The following is a 23,644-nucleotide window of genomic DNA, read 5'->3' on the forward strand; positions in this document are numbered from 1 at the left end:
ACTCCGGCTTGCACCCCTGACCACTGGATTGGGGTCCAGAGGAAGTCTGTGTTGCTAGAATCACCCCCATACTGCCTCAAGCCATTCCCCCAACTTTCCGGGAGCGCCGAGAGACCTGCGCCTATGCCTGACTCTGGGGTTCCCCTTTCTTACCTCAACTTGGGGACAAGAAAATCCGGGGCTGCAGGCTAGAGAGGGACTCACTCCACCGACTCCAGGAGCCCCGGCCCCTTTCGCCCTTCCTCCAGGGGCACCCAGACCCTGGAGAGGTAGCAGGGACAGGGCTGGGCCTCCTGCTGCCTGTGGGGCTGTGAGCAAGGGAGAGGAGGAGAGTTTCAGAGTTCCTTGATACTCCAAGAGAATCCAGCAGGTTCCACAGGGCAGGCCAGGGGCTGGGGCGATAGGGTCCCCGCATAAAAGCAGGAGGAAAATGTGGTACTGGATGAACAGAAAGGAACCTCAGCTGTTTTCCGGGTGCCTGTAGCCCTGAAAACACCCTAAAGCACCCTGAATTCTCCAGAGAAAATTATCAGAATTTCCCCAAGAGATTAAGGAAGTCATCTGGGAAATTCTGAAGATGAAATGAAAAAGGAAGAGTGTCTCTCTATTTGGAGAAAAATAATAAAATAAAAACAAGGTGTGTGTATTGAAATCTCTTCAAGTGAAATGTAAAACAAAATCACACCGGTGATTGCAGGTTTTTTCCTCTTGTTTTGGAGACCAAGATAAATCCTTCTCTTCCCACAACTTGAGGGAAAGATTTGCTTTTCTTTTTCCACTAGCACCAGGCTCTGCCCCAGCTGACTTGGGAGCTGGGAAATCGCAGGCGAAATTTGGAATGCTCGCAGGCCCCCCTCCCCAATTTTTTTCAAACAGGTAGGAACAGGAGGTGGGAGGCCAGGGACACTTAGAGGGACCTCTGGTCTGCTCAGGGTCTCGCAGCCACGCCAGCAGCCCGGCCCGCAGAATCGCTCTCACATCTGGACCTTGTACACGCTTGCACCTAGATGCTGCAGAGTTTAGCGTCTATACACGTGTCTAACTTGCACTTAATTGCGTGTACACAGCCACAAATATTCACTTTTACCCAAAATGCTCCCTGAGATCCCGGAATCCTGAAGTCTGAAAACCCGCGCCAGCCCGACTGCTTCCTGGCCCTGCCGAAGCCAGCCAGTTATTTAACTTTGCCTCCTGAATCGAAACCAGACTGGAAACACCTCTGGAAGAAGCTTTGGGAGGAGGAGACAGATGGGAGGATTTCTTGGGGTGAAGGCCCTGATCCCCACTTTAATGGTTTGTTTCTAAGTTGCCCCAGTAGGTCAGGTTTCTAGCCAGAGTTGGGGCTGTGGTTGGGCTGGCTTGTTCCAAAGAAAAACCCCGATCCTCCCTCACTGGCTACATTCCTTTTCAGATATAGCTGGGGTTTTTTTTCTTTCTTTCTGTCTCCTTCTTTCTTTTTGTTTTATCCTTCTCCTTTCTCTTTGTTTCTTTCTCTATATTTCTTTCTTTCCTTCTTTTTTCACCCTGCAATTCATTTTTCCTTTTTCTGGTTCTTTCTCCTTCTTTTTAAATTTGTCTTTCTTATTTCCCCATTTCCTTGTTTCCTTCTTTCTTTATTATACAATTTATTCTTTGCTCTTTTCTTTCCTTCTCAATTCTTTCCTTCCCCTTGTCTTTCTTTCCTAGTCTTTCCTATTTTTCTCTGTTGTGCTGGGCTCGGAGAAGAGGAAGCACCAGGCTCAGCTGCATGCCTTCCCGGCCTGGCTGCTAAGGCTTGGAGTTGACCTTCTGCCGCCTTCAGCCTCAGCTCGGCTCCTCGCAAGGCGAAGTGTAGGGCTGCGAGCAGCCACTGGCCAGGCCTCAGCAGTCACCATTAGAGGGAAGAAAAATCTCAGGTTTGGAGGCACATCCGCACTGATGCTGATAGCTACCTGAAGTGCCAGGTTCCAGGGGTCAGGTATCTTCACTTCCATCTCCCCAAAAGAGCCTTGTCCACCAGGGCTGCCTTTGGAGAAGTCGCCCCACCGTTGTCCTGACCTCCAGAGCTGAACATCACAGTGGCCCAAAGTTGAGCCCAATTGGTGCCCCCAAAGCTGAAGTCAGAGGAAATGAGGGAGTGGATTCTGCCAGCCCCAGGTCGGGGGAGGGCCCAAGGGGTAATCCGTGGCTTTGGCAACCCAAGGCCATGTCCGCACATGGACACCTTTGTTCTCTGAGATCCTGGACTGCAGCCCTCCTGGTCCTCGGTCTCCTTTGGTCCTGAAACCACTGCAACCTCCGGGCAGGAGTTTCTTGGCATTTTGTATTCTGTCTTTCTTCTAACCCATTGTTCACTTCACTGGCGACTGGGATGCAGGGCTGTGTGTTCAGAGACCTTCCCAAATCAGCGGCCTGAGTCAAGGTTATGGGTCTCTGCTTTGTGCAGTGGATTGGGGGGAGGGAGTGTGCAGGGCTGTGTGTGTGTGTGTGTGTGTGTGTGTGTGTGGTGAGGGGGGAGGGGGGAGGGGAAAGAGAACAGTGCCTGCAGGAGAGCAAGAGGGTATGACAAGGAAAATCTTGTCCTGCTGACTGTCCAAACTTTGAGGGTCTGTAAGGGTGTGTCTCAAGAGCAGAATAGACAGGACTCTCCTGGAGGCTTGTAGCCTCTTTTGGCTGGCAGCCCCCAAAGCCAGGTCCAAGGTGGGCCTCAGGAAGAATTGACCCCGACCTTCAAGTCTTTTTGCCTTCTGTGGGGAGAGGCAGCTCCAGACACTCCTCAACCTCCTCCTCCACTCCTGGGCTCCAGAATCCCTCTATCCCTTCCCTCCCAATGATATGAGATTTCATTCTATGGCAAGACCAAAACTTTAAGTTGGAAAAAAAAAAAAAAAAAGGAGGGGGAATCTTGTAAAAGTTTTATGCCAAACAAAGTTATAAAAACTTCCTGGGGCGTTGCCTTTCCAAAGGTTTATATGAATAATAAAGAGTGTAGTCGCGTGCACATGGTGCTGGGGGCTCTGAGCAGGGAGGGTTTAGCAAACAGTATTATGCAATGATGGGGCATCAGGAAACTCCAGGGGCTGCCCCATTCAGGGAATATATTGACCCAGAAATGAATTGCCCTACAGATGCCTGATAGGGCAGGGAGAGGGAAGGGGTGGTGCCCTTGACTCCCTTGAAGTTCAAAGTTCTTCTTTGCCCTGGTGAGTTAAGTCCTCTCTGCCCTCAGCCCACTGGAGAAATTAGCCCAAGTAGTTTCTTCACCTCAAGTTGAGAACTGACTCCAGGTATTCCCAACTCTGTTCATCTTTCAGACACCTGCCCTGCACCTTTTTTGCCCCCTCCAAAACAGGACTCTCCCCATCCTTTCCATCTGGAACACCTAGAACCCTTGAGCTTTCTCTTAGAGGTGCTTGGTGGGGATTGTGGGCTTTCTTCCAAGGGGCGCCTGCATCCCCATTCCTCAGCAACCTATAGATCTGAGTGACAAAGAAACCCAAACTCAAGGCTACCCCTAACCCATTTCTCATTTCAAGAGTCCCCGGTTCTCCCTGCACCCCCAAAACCCACAGTGGGGGGGAGGGGCCTAGAATGCTCTCTCAGCCCACACCACTTAATACCCTTGTAAACTCCCACGTGCGCTATAAACTTGGGTTTTTACAACCAACATTCCTCCTTAGCTCCGGGAAACTTTGAACTCGGCCTCGGGTTTATTTACTGGGGGGAAGGGGGAGGGGAGAGGGTTGGGGAGCTGTGAGCTGAGAAAGGCTGGAGGAAAAGAGGGAAAATGAGGGGCAAGGGGTTGATAGGGTGGGGGTCTGGGGTGTGTTGGGAGAGCCAAGACCCTCCACTGCGGGTTTGTTTACTATTTTAGGGCGGAAGCGTTTTCTAACACAGGCCAGACTGGGTCGTTAAGGACGAAATGAAACTGGGTTTAGAGGCGCGGGGGGCGCTTTATGGCCGCGTCTAGACGAGAATCTTTTGTTCCCGGGCAGCGCTGTGGCTGGAGGGGATTACCCCAAGAGGTTGAGCCCAGAGTGGCCCTGACTGGCAAGGGGGGTTGGACATACCAGGAATCCGAAGGTGGGTTTGTTTGGGGGCCAGAGACACCACCCCCCCCCTTTTTTTTTTGTTTTTTAGAGGGTCACCAAGGACTGGCAGGTTCCTGGGCCTGGGTCAGACATGCCTTTGTTTTTCTTTCATGATGACCGTCTCTTCGCATCCTTTAGAAATCTCTTCTGGAGCTGAGGATCTTTTCTGGGCTTCACATTGCATGGGAAGTGGTAGCTTCGGGTTTTAAATATTTGTCTCCAAAATCAGGAGCCATTGGAGGTTATTTTGCTTTATAAACAGTTTTGTTCCATAGAGTTATAGTCATCATATTTCACAGGAAACATGGCCATCAAGCTAATATTCCCTGATATGGTTAGTGCATAAACTTAGCTAGAGAAGTGTCTCCCTCTATCTCTCTTTCTCACATACAGACACACACATTCACACACACAGAGTACCCTCAACTGCATTCTTGCCCACACTCACTAAACACTGCCAGTTGTCACACACCGCAGAGGACACAAGCTCTAGATGTGCATGTGGTCACGTTGACTCCATACTATAGGCAAAAGCATACAAATAATATTCCTTCTCATGTGCACCCATAGGCACACTGACTTAAAATGTTTATGTGAGGACACATAAGGGAACTGTGGGCTGCATATACATCCCAGTTTGCAAATCTTATCTTACAACCCACATTTACAAATTGGAGATTCAGATACCTAAGGTGCAGGAACCCCTGCCATCAAAAACAACAATAGGACCTAGTTTTGATAGTCATGGTGCTTTTCCTTTTCATCCAACAGAACGGTATTGACAAAAACATTTTCTTTGAGTTATACAAGAACAGGGAATTGTTTACAAACCTCTGCCCCCAAATAACTAATTTGGAACAGAAACTAAGAGTGCCCTCACTGAAAGTGCTGAAAGGGACATAGTTATCTTTATACAGAAGAAACATGTAGCAAATATAGTTGGTGTGGTGACTGTCCCCACAGGTCACCACTTTCCCCAGTGCCCCACCCCTTGCCAATACCTACAAAACAAATCTTTGGGGCTTTCTACTCTGGGACACCCAATGTATAAACATCAGGGTGGCCCCAGCATAGGCATCTTGTTGTGTCTGGAGGAGCCTGGCCATTTGTGCCAGAGGGGAAGGGGCCAGGCCCTACCTTCCCACCCTCACGGGCTGCAGAGAGGAAAAGGAGTGGCCAGTTTCTCCTCCTCTCCCCTCCTTCCTTAAAAACTGTGTATAAGAATTCCAACACAGTCTTCTCACAGAGGGGAAAAAAAGAAAGAAAGAAAAAAAAAAGAAAGAAAGCCCTACCATCAACCCTGCACATTTAACTGCGACAGACGGAGACATCTGGCAGAAGGGCGGTGGAGCCAAGAAAATTCCTATAAATTTAAATTCGATGATGGTTACAATTAACTCCACAACAAACGTGTACTTAAACGGAAAGCGTTTCTGGGAGTTCGGACACAGCTCGAGCTGCACGTGAGAAAAGGGAGCTTAAGAGAAGCTGTGGAATGTCCTCAGCTTGAGAGCTAGAGGAAGCTACGGCCACACTCTTGGACCTGCCAGTGGAGAAGGGCTCCAGGCCAGGCAGCACCAGCCTACCTCACCTCTGCGTGCCTGTCCTCACCGGCTGGGTTCTGTCGCCGGCCTGTCTCCTCCTCCACCGCCGCCTTGGGAGCATGGAGGGTTTTAAGAGGAGAGGGGTTAATAAAAGGGTCAAATAAAATCATAATATTGAACAGAATGAAATATCTTTATTTTCCACCAAAAAAAAAAAAATTCACAGCAATCCCTCTGGGATGGGAGCAGGAGGGGGATTGCACATGTACACACGCACTCACGCATATGGAGAGAGATGGGTGATTCAATCTCATTCTAGGCGCCCTCCCCCCATCCCCTCCAGGTAGAAAGAAATGCCTGTGAAATTTATTTACAAAAATTCAGGCCCCAGCATGGGGAGGCTCCCAGTTCCATCTCCCTACTGCCTCCTCCAACCCAATCTTTTTTTTTTGTTGTTGTTGTTGTTTTTAAAAAAGAGGAGGTCACTGCATAGACTATAGCTATAAATCCATGAAGTGGGGCACTGCTTGGATAAACAGTTAGGATACCTCAATGCACCAGTTAAATTTCAAAGGAGGGCTCTACACATTCACGGGGAGAACAAGTAGGCTCGGGCGGGGCCTGGGCGGAGACGGAGGTAGGACACGGACTTTGCACACCTAACACCAGGTCGAAAGTACAAGAATTTCACAGCAAGGCAGGATCACATTTAGCTGCCCCCTAGCAGTGGGGCAAGGTGGGATAGGGGCGGGGAGCCCGAGAGAGGTTTCCCTCTGCAGACAAGGTGTCTTAGCAGATTTTTTCACTTGGGCAAGGGAAGGCTTTTAGTTCAAGCGTTGCTCGGCTCAAACGCCCACTACTCTCGCCCTTCCCCCACCCAATCCGAGCAGCAAGACATTGTCGCGAGTTGTGTTTTCTTTTAAATAAAGAGTCTTGGCCTCGGCGCCAATGGTGTCCACTCGCCGTGGGTCAGACACTTCCCTTCATTTCTTTTCCAGGCCCGGTCCCTGTCCCACAGCGAGAGTCAGACCGAAGGTGAAGGAGGTTTCGGACAGAAGTGCCGGCATTGGCGGTGGGGGCCAGCCCTGGCCACAGTCCAGTTTTCCACCCGTGGAAAGAAGGCGAGTTAGAAAATAAAAAATTAAAATAAAATAAAATAATTTCCCCCTTTCTCCCCCCTCCCCCAAAAGGGCCCGGTCTGTGGTTACAGTAGCGGATTTCCCGAGAAATACTGCAGCCGGTCTCTGCTCAGTTTTTTTTCTTTCATTCTTCTGTTCTGAAACCAAATTTTCACTTGTCGGTCCGTCAGGTTCAGCATCCGGGACAGCTGCAGCCGCTTCTCTTTGTTGATATACACGTTGAAGAAAAACTCTCGCTCCAGTTCCCGGATCTGGAATTTCGAATAAGGGCAGCGCTTCTTGCGGGTGCGGGGGGCGTCTGGAGGGAGGGGAGGGAGCAAGTGCGAGGAGAGGGGGAGAGAGACACGTGAGACCCGGGCGACCCCAGCCCGCTGAGAGCTCAGCAGCCCTTCTCCCAGCCCGACCGCCAGGCAGCCCTCCCGCCAGGCCTCTGGCTCTCTACGCGCGGGCTGCAGCGCCGGGGCCAGCCTCGACCCCCGTGCCAGGGCTAGCTCATCCCAATCCCAGGCCACGGAGCGACCCGCGCCCCCTCCCCCTCGGGCGGGCGAGAGCATTGGCGGAAGGGATCTGGGGGAGAAGGAAAGCCCGCTGGGGCCACGTGCGTCCCCTTGGGCCCCCTCCCTGCTCCCCCAAGCCCTCTGCGCCTTCCCGCCCTGCCCCCCTAGTGCTTCTGAAAGCCCACCACCCCTCCCCCAGAAATCTGGGGGAACCGCAGTAAACAGGCGCCGAGCAGTGAGATCTGGCGAGAGCAGTGGGAAGGCGGGGAGGAAGCCAGAGAGCAGGCACCAAGACAGCGAGACCAAGAGCCGCTTCCGGGGCCTTGGCGCCCCGGGACGCCCGCCGAGCGTCGCCTTCCACGCCGCAGCGCTGGGCAGTCACGGAGGCCGCAAACCCAGGAAAAGCGCGGAGACCCCCGCCTGGAGCGCAGTGGAGCCCTGAGCCGCTTTTGCCCATTCCCCTGTCGCCGCTGACCCGCGGGTTGCTTGGGTTTGTGCTCAAGGACCCGCGAACGCGTAGTTTGAACATTTTCAAAAACAGTTTTAGAAAGAAGCACCGCAGACCCGGCTCGCCTCTTGGGTCGCGGGTTCTGCTCCATTGCCTCTCTCTCACCTCTCCCCCTCTCTGGGCTTCCCTCTGTCTTTCCCTCGCCCTCCCCTTTCTCCCCCTCCACCCCTCCCCTCCCTCCCACCCCCTGGCAGCCCGGCTCCCCATCCTTCCTTAAATGCTCCTCTAAGTTCACGATCAAAGTTAATATCGCCCGCAATGGTGGCGCTTTTAAAAATTTCACAGACCGAGGGAGATAACGGGGAGGGGGGTCCACCCGGCTTTTCCAAAGAGCCCTTTTCCCTCCCTCCCCACCCCTTCTCCATCGTAAAAAGTCGAGTCGTTGGGAGAGAGGGCTTTGTAGGTTATAATAAAATCCTTTGAATGCTTATAAAACTCCACATAAAATCGGACTGACCCAAAACACGAGGCCGTCCCCGCTCCCCTCGCCTCCCCCTGCTCTAGCCCTCCCTCCCCCGCTCCCTCCCTCGCTGCCCGCCTGCTCCGGGCCGCTGCTACCTACTGGGGGCGGCTCCCTTGGCTGGCTCCTTGGCCGCCGAGTGGGCTGAACCGGACGAGCTGGGATTCGTGTTCTCCTCCTCGGCCTCGGCCTCAGCACCCGCTTCAGCCCGGGACGCCAGTCCCGAGGCCGGGGGCGGCTCGGGCTCCCCCTTGGCCTCACCCTTGCCTGAGCAGGGGGGCTCGGCGGGCGCGTCGCTGCCACCGCAGTAGGCGTTGTCGAAGAAACGGTCGAAGGCTTGAGGCAGGACGCTGTTCTTGTTGACTGAGGAGTAGAAGCCGGCGGGGGCTGCATGCGGGGCGCTGGGGTGGTGGTGGCCGCCGTAGGAGCCTTCGTTTTTCATGAGGATCTCGGTGACGGTGGAAGGAGGCAGACACTCCCGGTGCATGAGCTCGTCGGCCGCTGCATAGCAGGAGGAGTAGCTGTTCCGATGATGCCACTTGCCGGATGGCTCCAGGCCGTAGGGGACCTCCCGAACCGGGGGCACTTGGGCCGAGTAGGGATAGGAGATCTGACGAGAGGGGGCCTGGGGCAGGAAGGAGGAGACCGTGGAGAACTCGGGCACGTAGTAAGTGCAACTGGGCAGATAGAGGTTGGAGGCGCAGCTCCCTCGCTCGCCGAAATCGGCGCCCCTCTCCTTGCGCGACGGCGAGCAGAAGTTGCCCAGGTTGACTGAGTTGAACATCGTTCTCCTCTCCTCCCGGCTCTGGTTGGAGGTTTTGGACCCGGTGTAGCGAGGGGGGAAAATTTGGGAAGGCGAGATGACGCGTTATCCGTCTTAGTCTCTCTCCCCGAGCACGTGATCCAAAGTAGATATTGTCATATATCAGTTCGGAGCACTTCGCAGACGTAGGAGGGGTTCTCTCTTAGGTAAGATCGGGGACGTTCAGGCGATTGGTTTGCAAACACCGCAGAAACATTATGAAAATCAATTGCAGATTTGTATTCGTTTTTCTCTCGTCACTCCCCTCCTCTCCATTCCACAGAGCGAGCAAAGCAGGAGAGAGAGGGTTGGGGTGGGGTGGGCAGTGGGATGGGCGGGGGTGGTGGCTGGGAGGGGGTAATTGTATTTTTTTTCTAGCTGCTGCTCTTTTCCTTCCCCCCAGGACTGGGGGGAGGAGGAGGGTTTTCACAGACGGGGGTCTTGCCTCCTCCCTGTGTTCAGCAGGAGACTGGGGTGGGAGTGAGGTCTTCTTTCCCCACAGCTTGATTTCCCGAAGAGGAGTGAATCCTTCCCCCCAAGTCTCAGGGACTCTTACCCCTCCAACCCGCAGAGTCAGCGCCTGTGTACAAGAGCTTAAAAAAGTCGATTCTTTTCCTGGCTAAAGCTGGGTGTCAAGATTCTCATTCTGGAATCTTTGGAGAGACTCCCCAAAAGAGTAGCCGAAGTTTCCCCAAGGTGAGACAGCCCAGCTGCAAGCCAGTGTCCCAACTTTGTCTGGCTTGCTGTGCTGCCGGCTAGGGACTCAGATTAGTCATAAACGAGTGGTGAGCAGTGCGCCAGCCGCCCAGCCGGTGCCTGGCGAAGTCTGGGAAAAACGTTCTCTAATGTTGTGTTAAATATTTAGTATGAGAAAGTGGCCCTGGGTGAATATTTCATGCCTGCCTTTATTGTCAATCAATGCGCAGAAAGCTACATCCACTGTGGATTTTAAAACCCCAAACCCCAAAGAAAAAGATTGGAATGATAGCCATGTTATCTTTTCTGTCGGGTCCCTTTGGATTGGGGACTCAGCCTCAGCTAGTGGGTTGAAAACAAGCCTGGTGTCGGGGCCCAGGAAGGATATGGTGAGGGGACTAGGTTTGGGGCTCCTATCCTTGAGTGATTGGGGGGACTGTGAAGTGGGTGGTGAAGCCTGGTATGGGTCCTCAATATAGACCAGCAGGACAGTGGAAAGGAGCTGTGGACCCTGGGGTGAGCAGGGCAGGGCCAGGGGCCACTCCCTAGTGGATGCCCTCGACCCCTCTCCCTGGGGCTGCAGCCAGACCTTAGTGCCTTCATCCTGTTTCTCAGTCCTGCCCTGCCCTCCTCCAAGTCTGTCAGCCTCCTGGATATCTGGGGCCCAAGGGGTAGACTAAATGATTCTGCCCTCTCTTGCCTCCCATTCCTCTAGGCACCACAGGACACATCTGGGCAGCTGAAAATCACTTTATTGAAAGGTTCTGGACTAGGTCTAAGGGGCCAGAGCAATCAGCATGAGCAGAAAGCAACCTTGGATCCAAGAAGGAGCCCTCACGGCACAATTTGTTTGGGAAAGAAGGGACGAACTGAAGCCCCCAAAGATTCAGCTCATTGCACTCTCAGAAAAGCCAAAAATAGCCCAAACCCTCCTTACACTCCTAACTCTTGGTTTAAATCAGTTTCTACTTTAAATTTTTTATTTGGATTTGATTTTCCTTGATGAAGCATGATGAGGTGCTGAGGCCCCCAAACCAGATGGGGAGGACACTACACATACAGTGGTACCTTGTCTCCAAATGCAATCCCCCAAATCCATTTCTCTTCAACACTCCTGCCTCCCCAAACTTGCTCAACCTTTAGAGCCACACCCCTGTGTGGAGTCTGCCTTGACCATGGGTCCCATTCTCAGGGTGGCTCTGAAATACTTGTGGATGGGTCTCCAGTGCCCAGCTATCCACTCAGTGCTGGGTGCTGCTTCCTGAGCCCTTCTTTAGTCCTGACCAGATCATAACTGAAGGCAAAGAGAAGCTAGATTCGGTCTTTGCTAAAGAGTGGGACTTCTCCTGTCGGAAGGGGGCCACAAAAAGAAAAATCTGTTGCATTTCCTCCTTCCTCTAGCCCTTTTTATAGGGTGAGCTGGGGCCAGCATTTTTAATTATAGTGGTGGAAAACTACGGACTGTGGCGTTTATGGGGTTCTTGCTGACCTCATTAAACTCGAGTTTACTGGAGGAAAAAATGCTCCCCAAACAGTGATAGGAACCAGCAAGAGGGAGGCAAGAGGTACCCCTATCCCTTGCAGAGGTGTGGATGAGGGCTCAGAGTCTCAGATCCCGGTTTCCCCACTTCTCCAAGGCTCTGCTTCCTTCCCCGTCCTGGCCTTCAGGGTGTTATGGGACCCAATACCCTAAGGCCTATTCTGCACAGCTAGGGCCTGGGGGAGGAGGGAGTTGCTTCCTCTGAGGAGACAGCTTGTGGGCCTGAGCACTTGAATTTGACCACCACAAAGTTAATTCCGGGGCCACCATAAAAGTGAGCCAGGCGGCTGCAAAGAGCTGCTGGCGGCCCTATTTCCTTGAAACAAAAAGAAAGGCAAAAAATAATGTCAAGGAGTTGATGTCCAGGAAACTCTGGGGTGTCCCAACAGAGACTACTGGGAAGTAATATTCTTCCCCCTAAAAGTAAGGCACTAAGTTTAAATTTTTTTCTAGTGTTGGTCTGACTTTTAATTTTTCAACTTAAAAAAATCCCAGCTGCTGGGGTCAAGGAAAGAAGGCCCTGGCCACTGTGTTCAGCTAGATATTGATTGGCAAAAATGTCCACGATGTGGAGTAGCGGCCTCCCTGCCCAGCCCTCGGTCCAGGCCACCCAGAAGCATCTGCTGAGCTGCTTACCCCAGTCTGCACCCTCTCAGTCTGCAGCTTCTGGCCAAGCTCCTAGACATGAGACCCATTTGTGGCCCCCAATCCCTTGCCTGGCCAGAGACCCCATTCCAGATGGCTCCCTCCCCCCCACCACGTGATGGGTGCCTGTGGCCCCTCCATCCCTCTGGAGTCTGAGCCTTCACCTGAAATCCTCTGCTGCTGCAGGGCTATCCTGCCTTCCCCATTGGGTCTCGGTGGCCTCCGTCAGCGCCGCCCGCCTGCCTGGCCGCTAGCAGGAGGCTGTGGTCTGGGCGGCTGCCGTGGTAGTCTGGCCAGGGCCACGACAGACACTAGAGCCCTTCCCTCTCACACACAGACAACAGGGGCGGCTTCAAAAGGGGGCAGTATCTTCTATTCAGGCCTGGGCGTCCCCCAGCGCAGCCTCTCCACACAGTGCTGGAGGCCCCCTGCAGATCGTCTACCTCCTGTTGCTGCTCTGGGTTCTAGAGAGCAGATCCTGGTAGGGAAAGAGGCCCGCCCCACAGACCATGAGCCGGGAGGAAAACCCTGAGAGGAAAAAGGGGTCCTGTAAGAGTTTTGGTGGGCTTGGATTCTAAATTCAGCCCGGTGTGGAGTCAATCAAAAGATAAGTGGAGAGTCCCACGCATGGACACCCTCAGTTCCCAGGCTGGACCAGCAAGGAGGAGCCATCATTAGAAATTGGCTTGCACCTTTTTGCACACATTTCTCTTCCTTAGTGCAATATCGCCGTGTTTGATATCCCTTTACTGTGCTCTGGGATTTTCAGGCCAAGGCTTTATCTTGCACCCACATGGGACATCCCAGCTCCATCCCAGAAAGGAAAGGAGAAGGAGATGGCACTGCCGGTGCGCGGCTATCGTCTCTCCTCAGCACTGGCCATATCCCCAAGCCCGAGGCCCCAAGTCAGGCCACTAAGTTAGTGAACCCTACTCCAAGGTTCCTCCAACCTATGGCCTATGGACTAGGTGGGGGGGGAGGCAGCCCCTCTGTCCAGCAACCTTATCCAGCTTCCTCCGCAGAGGGATTGTACCCGGAGGCTAGAAACGCGACCCCATTTCTCCCCATAAAAGCCCCATTTTACGAGCCAGTTTCACTGGGCCCCTCACCAAATGCTCTAAAATGAAGGAAACGTCTTAAAAAGCGGTCTGGAAATGGAGCCCCTGCCATTGGGCCTTAGTTTCCAAAGCGAGTTGCAGCAGCACAGAAAATACCTTTTCTGGGCGGGACTGCCCTGTTGGGCCACCCGGATCTCCCGCCTTGCTGCGGAGCAGAGACCGGGTTGGCCCAAGCCGCCATCCCCAGGCTTTAGCGCCTACTTTAGGCTCGGGACCCAGTCCGCGCTGATCAAAGTGAGCTCTCGGCATTTTTATGAGATCAACTTCAGTGGCTCTTTACTTGTAATCAGACGCCTGGGTCTAAAATGCAAAAGGGAACAGGCCACCAATCCAAAAAGGAAAAGGGGGGGGGGAGAGAGAGAGAGAGAAAGAGAGAGAGAGAGAGAGAGAGGCAGGCAAGGGGTGAAAAAATTCAGGTGATACAGAAAAAGAAGATTCTAGTCACCAACAAAAAAAGACCCTTTGCCTGCAGCAAGAATAGTTTTTGGTGTCCCAGCCTCCAGGCACTGTCTTCTGCTTGCACACTTCGCCCAGATTTCCGGGATCCCAGACGCCAGGGCCAGCAGCGGGGAACCCTGACTCGCCTACGCTCTGAAGCTTGATCCGAAAGCTTCCACAGGGTGGACGCGCTGCGTGGGGGGAGTGTAGTGGCCTAGGCCTGCTCTTCTCAGCAGGGAAACGGCCTTCTGCTGGCGATTTAAAAGTCTCCCCCATTTTGCTGCTATCCTCTCTGTGGTCTCCGTGGTTCTCCCGTCATTACAGCAGAAGTTGAGTTACAGGAAGATTCGCCAGAGATTTATCGCCTGGCCCCAAACTTGGAGAGCCTAGTTGTCATAAACAGCAGTCTATTGTCTAGACTTTTATCTCCGGGTATGGATCGTGCATTAGCGAGGCTCAGGAGACACCGGCTGGCTCTGTGGGAGTGTGCATGTAACTAGTGCCTGCCCCAGCCCCAGGGGTTTCTTTGGGTCATTTTAGGAGAGTACAAATTCACATGTATGCTTGGAGCTGGGCAGGTATACCTGAGCATCCCACACGTGGAGGCCAGAGATAGAGAAAGATCTCTTTCTTTGTGTGTCTGGGAACATTCCAGTGCGTGTACTTGTGTGTTGGGTGAGAATTTGTCACGGTGTGCTTTGTTTCTGGGGCATTTTAAGTGTTCCTGTCTGGGCTTTTGCGGGTTTTATTAACCTGCATCCGCTTGGCCTGTTTATGCCCCTTCGAAGCAGATCATCTGGTGTTTTTCAATATCGGAGCCCATTGTGTGTGTTTGGCTTCTCTGAGCAAATGTTTTGGGTGATACCTTCCCAGCCTTACCCTCTCAGATTCACCTACCCACCCTGAATCTTACCTCAGCCTCTGCCTTCACCAGGGTGTCTGGCCCTGTCCCACTCTGTACAACTCCCTAAATCTCCAAAGTGCCTGCCAATTTTCTGTCACAGACATGAAGCACATTTTTGCAGGATGAGGTCTGGCTATCACTATCTTTCCCACACTAAGGGGAAGGGTCCCAGCTCGTAAACCCCCTCTCTTCCTGGGACTCCCCTTCCCAGGCTGAGGAGACATTAGAAAGGGCTTCTCTAGTCCCTTTCGACCATTTAAAATACTCTCCACAGAACTCTGGATACTGCCAAAGAGGGCCTGCTGTTCCCACCCTGTGGCTTCCTGGCAACAAATGTCCCCACCCTTGGCTACCCCCTCAGCTCCCTTGAGTCCAGACACTTGGTGACACAAGTGGCACTTTGCCCAGATGAAATATCTATGAGAGAAACACTTATCACCTTAGATCTCAGAGTCAGAAGCTGCTTTGAAAGCCAGGATCCTTTAACACCATCAGAAATCATCAAATCCTCCCCCTTCGTTTTTCATTATTGGTACACAGGGCAGGAGGGCACCAACCACTGAGGCCTGGGAGCAGCATAAAGCACCCCCACTGCTCCTGGCTGCTCCCACCCGACCCTAGGCCCCACTTCAGGTCCCTAATGGCCCTGGGGTGCTCTCAACCAGGTAGACAAAGTGGGAGGGGGCTGATTCCAGAGACTGGTATTCCAGTTGGTGAGGGTGGCAGTGACAAAAATTGGGGGCTTTTAAAGCATCATATTTAACCAGAATCCCTCATCATTGCCTCCTGATCATCCTTCCTTGCCATTTAGAATTCCAATTTAAAAAGCAACGGTTAGGCCTTAAAATGGCTCCATGAGCTCAGAAGAGACGAAAACAAGCTGTGAAGTTCAGGGGAAAAGGTGATGAGTCTCCTGCAGATATCCGCACATCAATACCCTGTCTCTCTTGTCTCATCCGCAGTGCTACAGAGGAAGAGGATCAAGGACCCCAGTTTAGGCTCCTTCCCCCGGAGCCTCCAGCTGAGCCGGCCTGCTGCACGCTGCTGCCGCGCCGGAGCTCACTGTCTCACTGGCCGGCTGCGGCGCCGCCTTAGCCTTACTCTTCGTGTCTCCCTGCTCCCCTCCATTCCTGGCTCCCTTCTCACCCAGACCAACAAGTATCTAATATACTCGTTTCTCTGCACACAAGGCCTCGGCTGAGCCCACTCAGCGACCGCGGGTCGCTGCAGAAGTACCGGGTCCTTGCGTGGTCGCGCTTTGCTTCCGACCTCGCCGACTGCAGCCCCCTTCTTTGCTAGTTGCGGGGTTCAAACGCTTTTCTCGCACTTGCCACATTCTCCCCCTTTCTTTCCGCCTCTGATCTGAGAAATAAATAAATCCAAGTGTCCTGCCGCACCGGCCCTCCCGCCCGTGCTGCCTCACTTCTCCTTACCGAACGTACCGCCTTGTGTTCTGAAGGAAACCGTAATATTCAGACATGTAAGCTGTAAATGAACTTTTCTGTATGACGTTTAATTTTCTCTCCAGTTCTTACGTCCTGCTCTGCTTCGCGATGCCATGGAACGGATTTAGAAGTCTGCGGTAGGAGAGCGGAGGAGTGGACAGACGGAGCCCAGAGTTACAGACAGCAGCGAGAGCACGGAAGACCGGGAGATACGGAGGGGAGAGGCGTGGGGGGGCGGGGAGGGGGAGGGGGCCCAGCTGGCGGGGAGCGGAGCCAGAGACAGAAGAGGAGCGAAAAGTTTCCCCGGAGTCTTCATTACTTGACGTCCCCGTCCGCGGCTCACCCCGGCCGGCAGAGCTCGCCCCCAATAAAGGAAGGAGGGAGGTCTTTATTTTTTTTAAGGCCCCGAAGAGTCCGGTGTTTACAAGACGAGAAATGCCGCGGCCACGTCCTGGCAGGGAGAAAGGCTGAAATGGAGGACCGACGCCTTCCTTATAAGGTACGATGCTAACTTGACCTTCACTTTGTCATGGCGCCCCCGCCCACCCAGACCGCTGCAGGCAGCGGGCAGAGCAGCCGCGGACCCTCGCCTCTGCCTCCCGCCCTCCTTCCTTTCTCTTTCAGTCTCTCTCTCCTTATGTTCATTTCCATTCTTCTGTTTTTTCCTTCCCTTCTGCCTACCTTTTCCTTTTTATTTTCCTCTCTTCCTTTTCTCCTGCTGCTCATCCTGCCCCTCTTCTTTCACTCGTTCCTTTTACTCTCGCCCGCCAGCCCCATAGTCGTCCCTCAGTCCTGTCTCGCCTTGCTCTCTGGCACTGCGTCCACGGCAGTCTTTCTCTCTCCCACAGCCTCCGTCCTCTTCAATCTCAGAAACAAGGAAAAATAATTTCTTTTTTTTTTTTAAGGGAAAATATTTTCAATCTTCTCATTCCCAACCTGAACCGACCTCCACAGACCCAGCCTGGCTTTTGCCCCTACCCAGGTGTCCCTGGGGAGGAAGACCCCAAGAAAGAAGGCCGATTTGGGATCAAAGGGGGCTTTACTCTGCACCTACTGTCCACTTGGGGATAACAATTAACTTGGTTTTGATAATATCCTGTGTTCCTCTCTCTGGCCTCACCTGCCAAGGCTCTGTGACCCCAGTGGCCTTGGACTGAGAGTGAAACCTTCGATTGTGGGGGACATGGGGAGAGTAGAGCCCACTGCTTCTGAGATGGAGTTCAGGTACCAAATTTTTGTTTGCCCTTTTCTGGGTTTTTAGCCCCTAAAATTCTACAGATTTAAGACATCTCATGAGGGAATTTAGAGAATTAGGCATTTCTGGAGATGCAAAAAATAGGAAAAAGAAAGACTATCAGGACCTCTCTACCTTGCCTCTGCTGCCTCCCAGGCTTCAAAAGAGCATCCGACATTAACTCTAATCATATCTTGTGTGGCTATAAAATAATATAATCGACACCCCTATAATTATCTATTATTCACTTACTTGTGAGGATAGCAATACTAGAGGAGACAGGTCTATGCAAACAAAGTAAAACCAAGCAGGGTAGGAGGAAAATGAAACTGGGTAAGAGGCCTTCAAACTGGATCATCTCTTGTACCTTCTTCAGTATATCCCCAATCTGTAAGATCCTGCCTAGGGTCTCCTTGATTTAGAAGTAGCCATTTTCTAGGGCTTAGGGTGACATTGGGAGACCCTACCACCTCTTTCCCTCTATATCCTGTACATCCCTCTTCCCCTCCTCTGCACAGACACCAGAGAGGGTCAGACAATAAAGTGGACATGCTTTCTCTCTCCCTCTACAATTATCCGGATAATTACATGAATTCTTCCTTGAATACCATTGTGTAGTCAGTGTCGGGATTTCAGCAGGAAGTGTAAGGGACAGGATTCCAAATGGGGGAATTTGAGAGAGTCCTGCGTTCTTACATTCCCAGACTTTATAGTTCTGTCTAGTGTTACATTGTTTCTTCAGGCAAAGATCTTTGTTCCCCTTCAGTCATATTTCTCCCTTCCCCCTCCCTTTCTTTCTCTCTCCCTCCTCCTCCCTTTTTTTGGTCCCTTTAAAGGAGCCTCAGATCATCTTCTGCGCTTAATAGATGACTATAAAAGTAAAATTAATTCCCCCCTGCCCTTTAATATCAATATCTCTCCGTTAAGTATGCACATTGGCGAGAATAAACAGAATTAAGTGCTGCAACCCAAAGCAGCAATTACACCCAAGGTGGGTTTTTTTTTTTTTTTTTCCATTGGGTCTGGTTTATCTGGGGGTGTTCACTCTGGCACAAGATAACCAGGGGGTATTTGTATTTTTTTTTTTACAAGCTCATTGGGGCATGATTCAGCACCCGACCTGGTAGAAAAAGCAACCACAAAGCCAGAGAGAAAGCCGAAAGAAGGAAGAGAGCGCCAGATGGAGATGAAAGTGAACCACAGAGAAATGCAGGGAAAGAAGCAAGGCGGCAGGTCCCTGAACAAGAACAAACGTGGCAGAGGGTGAGACAGGCACTCACGGACAGAGGTTTATATTTTTAATTTTTAAAAAAATCCAATTTGGGGCTCCATGAAGGAAAGAAAAAATTTTGAGGAGAGGAGGAGAAGGAATTATCCAGGTCCCAGCTCACCACATGAACTCCTGCAGGAGAAAACTCTGGATAAACCCAAGCGGGCACCAGGGCAGCACCTGGCCACCTGGCTACGGTCATGCCCCACACGCTGCCAGGCCGGGTCGGGCCCTGGATAGCACCCCTTGCCCCCCACTTCCCACTCCCGCCTCCACTTCCTCACTCTCCTTATCATCTCGATCTTCATGACGAGGCTTGTTAACAAGACCAGCGAGCTGGCCACGCACATCTATCTCAGGCGCGCGCTCAGCCGAGCAGTGGCCGGCGGGGGGACTGGGAGGCGCTAATTAATTGATTCCTTTGGACTGTAAAATACGGCCGCGTCTACACGGAACCCATAGACTCATAAACAATATCTCTGCTGAGTGTGAGTGCACAGTCTCTCAAAGAATTTTTCCATAGGCATGTGTCCTGGATTTTTAGTTGAGAAGGAAAGACTCAAGTGGGACTATTCTTTAGGGGACAAAAACAGAGTCATCTTGGTGCCAGAAAAATGTCTCTCCAAAAGCCTTGAGTGTGGGCTTTGTTGGGAAATTTTTTTCTGCTGTTTGTGTATACCTGGTCCAGTTTAAGGATGGGAACTGGATCTGATAGGCAGAGTAGGCCAGAAGCTTCCCTGCCCTGGCTGGGTGCCGAGGAGTGGGGCTGCTCCCGGATTTGAGAGGGACATAGAAGCTGAAGTCCAGTCTTTGCTTCATGCTGCTCCCTTGACTCAGGATTTTAAAAAATAAATTTCAAAATTAAACAAACTTTAACCTTTGGGAGTTTGTGAGCACCCAGCACACACCCGGGGATCCACCTGCCTGTTACATACCTTATCAGGCCACTGTGGCACCCCTTTTCCTAACCGGCAGCACAGAGTAACTATACTACACTTATTTTAGGTGTAGAAGAATGGGTCTTGAGACACGTGGGGTGACCTAATTATATAACGTTGTTTCCACATGGCTGTGATTATGCAGTTGGACCCTGCAGCAAACAGAATTTTGTGCTCTGAATATAGACCCCCACTTGAGACAAGAAATGCAACAGAAATAGAAATAGAAGAAGACATATAAATAATGCATTTAAAAGGGGGGGGGTTAAAGGACAAAAATAATAGAAAGACAGAAAAAGGCTCAACAGATGAAGATTGTCATTGCAAATGCCTGAGCTTCCTCCTGCTATTGTTTTTAAGATCACCAGAGAAATGTGTATGATAAATACAATCGGTGAACCTGAAGAATGTACTTCCAGTGTATTTGGTACATACCATGTATAAAAACATAATTTACAGAGTATATCTACTGGGTAGATCTGCACTTTGTGTAAGTATAACAATATGATGTATTGTCTATGCTGTTTTTAATGTGGATATATGATCTGGATGCGTTTTCCATTTCCATTTTATATGCCCCATGGAGTATATATGCACACATAGCTCAGTAGACTCAGGAATGCACATTCCCTGTGTAGGATATATGTATGTGTAGTGTTTATATGTGTAAATAAAATTTTACATGTGGTGAATATACATGCTATATATAATCTTTTCCTGTTAGGTTGCTTTCCCATGCAGTAGAAAAAATGCCTCTGTGTGTATGTTTTATAGAGAATTAGATTTTCCATGCCCAGAACGTCCATGTGATTTAGATATCTGTTCATTTTAGACTGTTACGGCGGCACTATGATCGGGTGTGTATGTTATGGAGCATCTCTTCAATGCTCCGTATGTGGACTATGCATCTTTCACAGAGAGCTTCCCGAGATGGGTTCCATCCGTACAGACCTGTCCTCCTTTTCTGGCAACAGACTGGCTCGGAGTGCGTAAAGGTCCAGCTGTGTTTGGTCTCATCGGGGTCCAGTTTCTTGGCTCCTATGCCAGGCTCCAGCGGTAGACACAGGCCTTAGCAGCCTCCGGGTCAGAGCCGCCAGCCAGAAGCAGCCTGGCGGAGGCGGAAGGGTCGGCCGCTGCCATGGGAACACCGCATGCCCAGCAGAGGGGAGGCCCTTAGGAGAAAGGTCTGGTTCCCGCAGCCTGGGCAGCACCTCGGACTCCGACTGCTCTTCGAGGTCTCCCACAAACTCACGGGGAGAAGAGCAATTGGGCAGGTCTGGGTCTCGGTGAGGCAGTCTCCACTGCTCCGGCCAGCAGGGGTCATCCCGTCCTACGCGGGGACCCAGCAGCCCTCGGGAGGCGACCGGAGCTGCCGGCGCCGCTGGGCGAGGAGCTACGCCGTTGGGGAGCGCCAGGTTTCCTCTCCCCGGAATCCTGGGGCGGACCGGAGCCGGGACCAGGAGGACGGCGAACTGGACCGGAGACTCCGAGCCCTCTCCACCGGGCCGGGGCACCGAGGGCTCCAGGCACGAGTTGGGGAGCGGCCCAGGCGCCCGCGTCATCCACCGGCGGCCGACACGCCTTTGTCTCGGGCCTCCCCTAGAGCGGCCACTGCGAGCACGGCGCGGGGCTGCGGCGGTGAACGGGGCAAGGCCGGGGAGTCCCGCGGCGGCCCACGCGGGCCGCAGGCCTCTCCGCGGAAAACCGGCAACTCTGTCAACCGAGGCAGACACAGAAGGGCGGCCGCTCCGGCCTAAGGCTCAGCACGTGCACGGCCGTGGGATCCCGGACCTGTCCACCACCTCACGCAGAATTACACAGGAACCTTCCGCGCCTCCAGGTGCCCGCCGTGCAAAGGGTTGGCGGTTCCAGGGTGTGTTTGTCGCGCCGCCTGGGGCCTAAAAACCGCTCCTGCTTTCCTGGACTTGGCGGGGGCGGGGGGCGGGGGCTCTGGCCTGGCCGGAACCCGAGGTCCCCGGGGTTTGCTTTGTTCGCGGATCAGGGCCGCTGTCCCTGCTTCGCTCTGGGTCTGAGCCATCGATCGTGCCGGGTTTCCGGCTGTATTAACATCCACAGCACCCGGACTGCCGGGCCCATCTCCTGCCAGCTCTATAGTGGCTTTAAATACCCAGCTTCGTCTGTGCAGGTCAGAGTGGAGCAGAACAACTGCGTGAATAATCAGGTCCAAATACAGAACTCATTTGGATGATGTCAGCTTACACACGCACCAGCAGAATTATTTGCTACCTAAATTATCCAGATAATTCTCCCTTTTTCTTGCTTTTCAACCCAGGTAGAGACACGGAGTGCTTTGTCTTAAAGTCAGCAGAGTAAATAGTAGTTTGGGGGATTAAACTAGACAGATGGTTGCAACGTAGACGCAATCCTCACCCAGATCCAGAGCTCTGCCGCACCCTGAGTATTTGGGTCGCGGTTCCAACCATGACCTCCTCTTTGGCCAGGAGATTCAAGGACTTGTTTTTTAGCCATGAGAAGGAGGCTATAGTGTCTTTCCTTCTCTGATAACTTCCCAAGTTATTGAGTCTCTGGGCCTGCATAGACACCACCCAACAAGGTTCCTTGTCTCTCAGATTGAGAGTGTCTCAGAATAAATCAAGGGAATAAATTAAAAGCCAGTTATTCACAGCCTCCCTAAATTCCTTCCTTTCTTTTTAGCCAGTAACGTCTCCACTGTTAATCCTTCCTGTGTAGACACATCTTAAGAATCAATAGTCTTTTGCCCAGATTCACTGGAATTCATGCTCCGCCCCCACCTCCCTTTATTCAGACCCAGGCTCAGCCACCCAGTCCCTCCCCCAGCTCATGGCTGCCAGAGTTACCCTTCTCCAGCCTTTTCTGCACTCTGTGGGCATTTGTATGGGCACTCCAAGGCTTGGAGTCCCCTTCCTGCAGGCATCCTTCAGCTGTGCGAGGCAGCTGAGGATTAGGGGTAAAGGGAGAATGCAATTTCATCTACATTCATTAGTTTCTCTAATTACAGGAATAAGGAAAGGGAGAGAAAAAAATATTTCAGGGCGGGAGGTGTGGCTTAGAATTTGGGCTCAGTGGGGGCCCCTGGTATTCCAGCACAAGCCTAGGAGGGTGGAGGAGGAATTTGGAGGAGACTGCCTAGACAAGGGCCAGACAGAATAGAAAGGGTAACTGGGGGAGGGGGGTGACAAGAGGCTCAAGGGTGAAGGTAGAGGAAAGGCTTTCCTTACAGAAGGAAGGGTGGAGGTGCAGAGGACTCATGGACACAGCCTGATCTCACCATTGTCCTGAACTTGGGCCTCTCTCTGGCCTGGCCTGGAAAGTGTCCCTGGCTTTGAGAGGTGGAGCCTATTTCACCAGCCCCAAGGGGTCTTTAGTCCCCTGCCCAGTCATCTTACAATGCACAAAATGTCCTCTCAGAGTGAAGCTGCAAGATTAGGACCCCAGGATTGAAGGTCTGGGCCCATCAATACTGCCCCGTCCCAGTCCCCAGGTCACTCTCACTGCCCCCATGTCCCAGCTCAGACTGCCAGTGCTCCTACCCCAACTTCTGTTCTTTGAGTTCCTACAGCACAGACCTCCTTTTCTGAAGCTTGTTTTGGCCGCCTCTGGGTTGTCCATGTTATTTTTATGTCCTCTTGACTCCTCAGAGCTCCCTCTCCTACCCCCAATCTACCACCCCCCAATTTTCTCTCTGCTAGTAATTGTTTGGGACTGGAGATGGCAGCTCATCAACAGATCTTGGTTGCTCATATATTTTTGTTGCTCCTGTACCTACTCTTCTTTTATTATTATACATTTATTATTTTTGTTATTCACCTGAACTGGAAAAAATAATGTGGGAAACGGCTAGGAGGCTAGGGCTCCCATTTTCTGGGTAGAATTTTTATTTTTTTAAAAAATCACATCATCATACATCCATGTTTTAATTATTATTATTATTAATATTAATATGATGAAGCAACTCTGTACAAGGACTATATAAAGAGAAAACGTGCTAAAGACAGACATTTGAATTGGAGAGTACAGTACAGAGATCTGGGGAAGGAGATAGGATAGGGGTGACTACCCACTGGGACTACACTAGGTACTAGCAACAGACACAGAGAACAGGATACAGGTTGACAGAGAAGCTCAAAGAAGTCAAGTTTAAAGCAATGGGAAGAGAATATTGCATATATTTGTCCCCCAACTCCCTTTGGAGTGTTCTGGTCTTCTTCTCTATTAGGATGTGGAAGTCAGGCCAGGGTGATGGAGCTCGAGTCCAGGACCCTAGAGCCCACAAATGAGGTCACAGGAAGGACTGCATGAAGGGGTACAGTGGGTAACCAGGCAAGGTGGGGGAGTGCCTCATACTCAGGGCAAGCCCATAGGAGACTGTGGACAGCTGGAATAGGGATGATTT

General features: G+C 52.0%; 2 protein-coding genes and 2 long non-coding RNA genes across 7 annotated transcripts in view; 2 read left to right on the top strand and 2 right to left on the bottom strand.

The window, feature by feature from the left end:
* Positions 1-5,821: 5,821 nt before the first annotated feature.
* On the bottom strand, positions 5,822-9,090 carry HOXC11 (homeobox C11). 4 transcript variants are annotated; one of them, XM_063075566.1, is made up of 3 exons: positions 8,321-9,090; positions 6,823-7,051; positions 5,822-6,699 (listed from the first exon to the last, which is right to left on the bottom strand). In XM_063075566.1, the coding sequence occupies exons 1-3, from the start codon at positions 9,000-9,002 to the stop codon at positions 6,639-6,641; spliced, it is 972 nt and encodes a 323-aa protein (XP_062931636.1). In that variant the 5' UTR covers positions 9,003-9,090; the 3' UTR covers positions 5,822-6,638. The 4 variants fall into 4 exon arrangements, with proteins under 4 accessions (XP_062931636.1, XP_062931634.1, XP_062931633.1 ...); XM_063075564.1 differs by having other exon boundaries at positions 8,317-9,090; XM_063075563.1 differs by having other exon boundaries at positions 5,822-7,051; positions 8,317-9,090.
* A 6,763-nt stretch (positions 9,091-15,853) lies between these two features.
* LOC134360672 (uncharacterized) lies at positions 15,854-16,597 on the bottom strand. Its single transcript, XR_010021345.1, has 2 exons — positions 16,488-16,597; positions 15,854-16,257 (listed from the first exon to the last, which is right to left on the bottom strand). It is a non-coding gene; the product is annotated as an uncharacterized LOC134360672 (long non-coding RNA).
* On the top strand, positions 16,059-19,971 carry LOC134360673 (uncharacterized). Its single transcript, XR_010021346.1, has 3 exons — positions 16,059-16,305; positions 16,712-17,030; positions 18,133-19,971. It is a non-coding gene; the product is annotated as an uncharacterized LOC134360673 (long non-coding RNA).
* Positions 19,972-20,000: 29 nt separating this feature from the next.
* The window catches only part of LOC134360671 (uncharacterized), a 95,467-nt gene continuing 91,823 nt past the window's right edge, over positions 20,001-23,644 (top strand). The window contains exon 1 of the mRNA XM_063075337.1: positions 20,001-21,088. Within this exon, the coding sequence (XP_062931407.1) occupies positions 20,400-21,005 (606 nt within the window). The 5' untranslated portion in view covers positions 20,001-20,399 and the 3' untranslated portion in view covers positions 21,006-21,088. The remainder of the gene's footprint in view (positions 21,089-23,644) is intronic.

The sequence above is a fragment of the Cynocephalus volans genome, chromosome 12 (genome assembly GCF_027409185.1).
Source record: "Cynocephalus volans isolate mCynVol1 chromosome 12, mCynVol1.pri, whole genome shotgun sequence".
Taxonomy (NCBI): domain Eukaryota; kingdom Metazoa; phylum Chordata; class Mammalia; order Dermoptera; family Cynocephalidae; genus Cynocephalus; species Cynocephalus volans.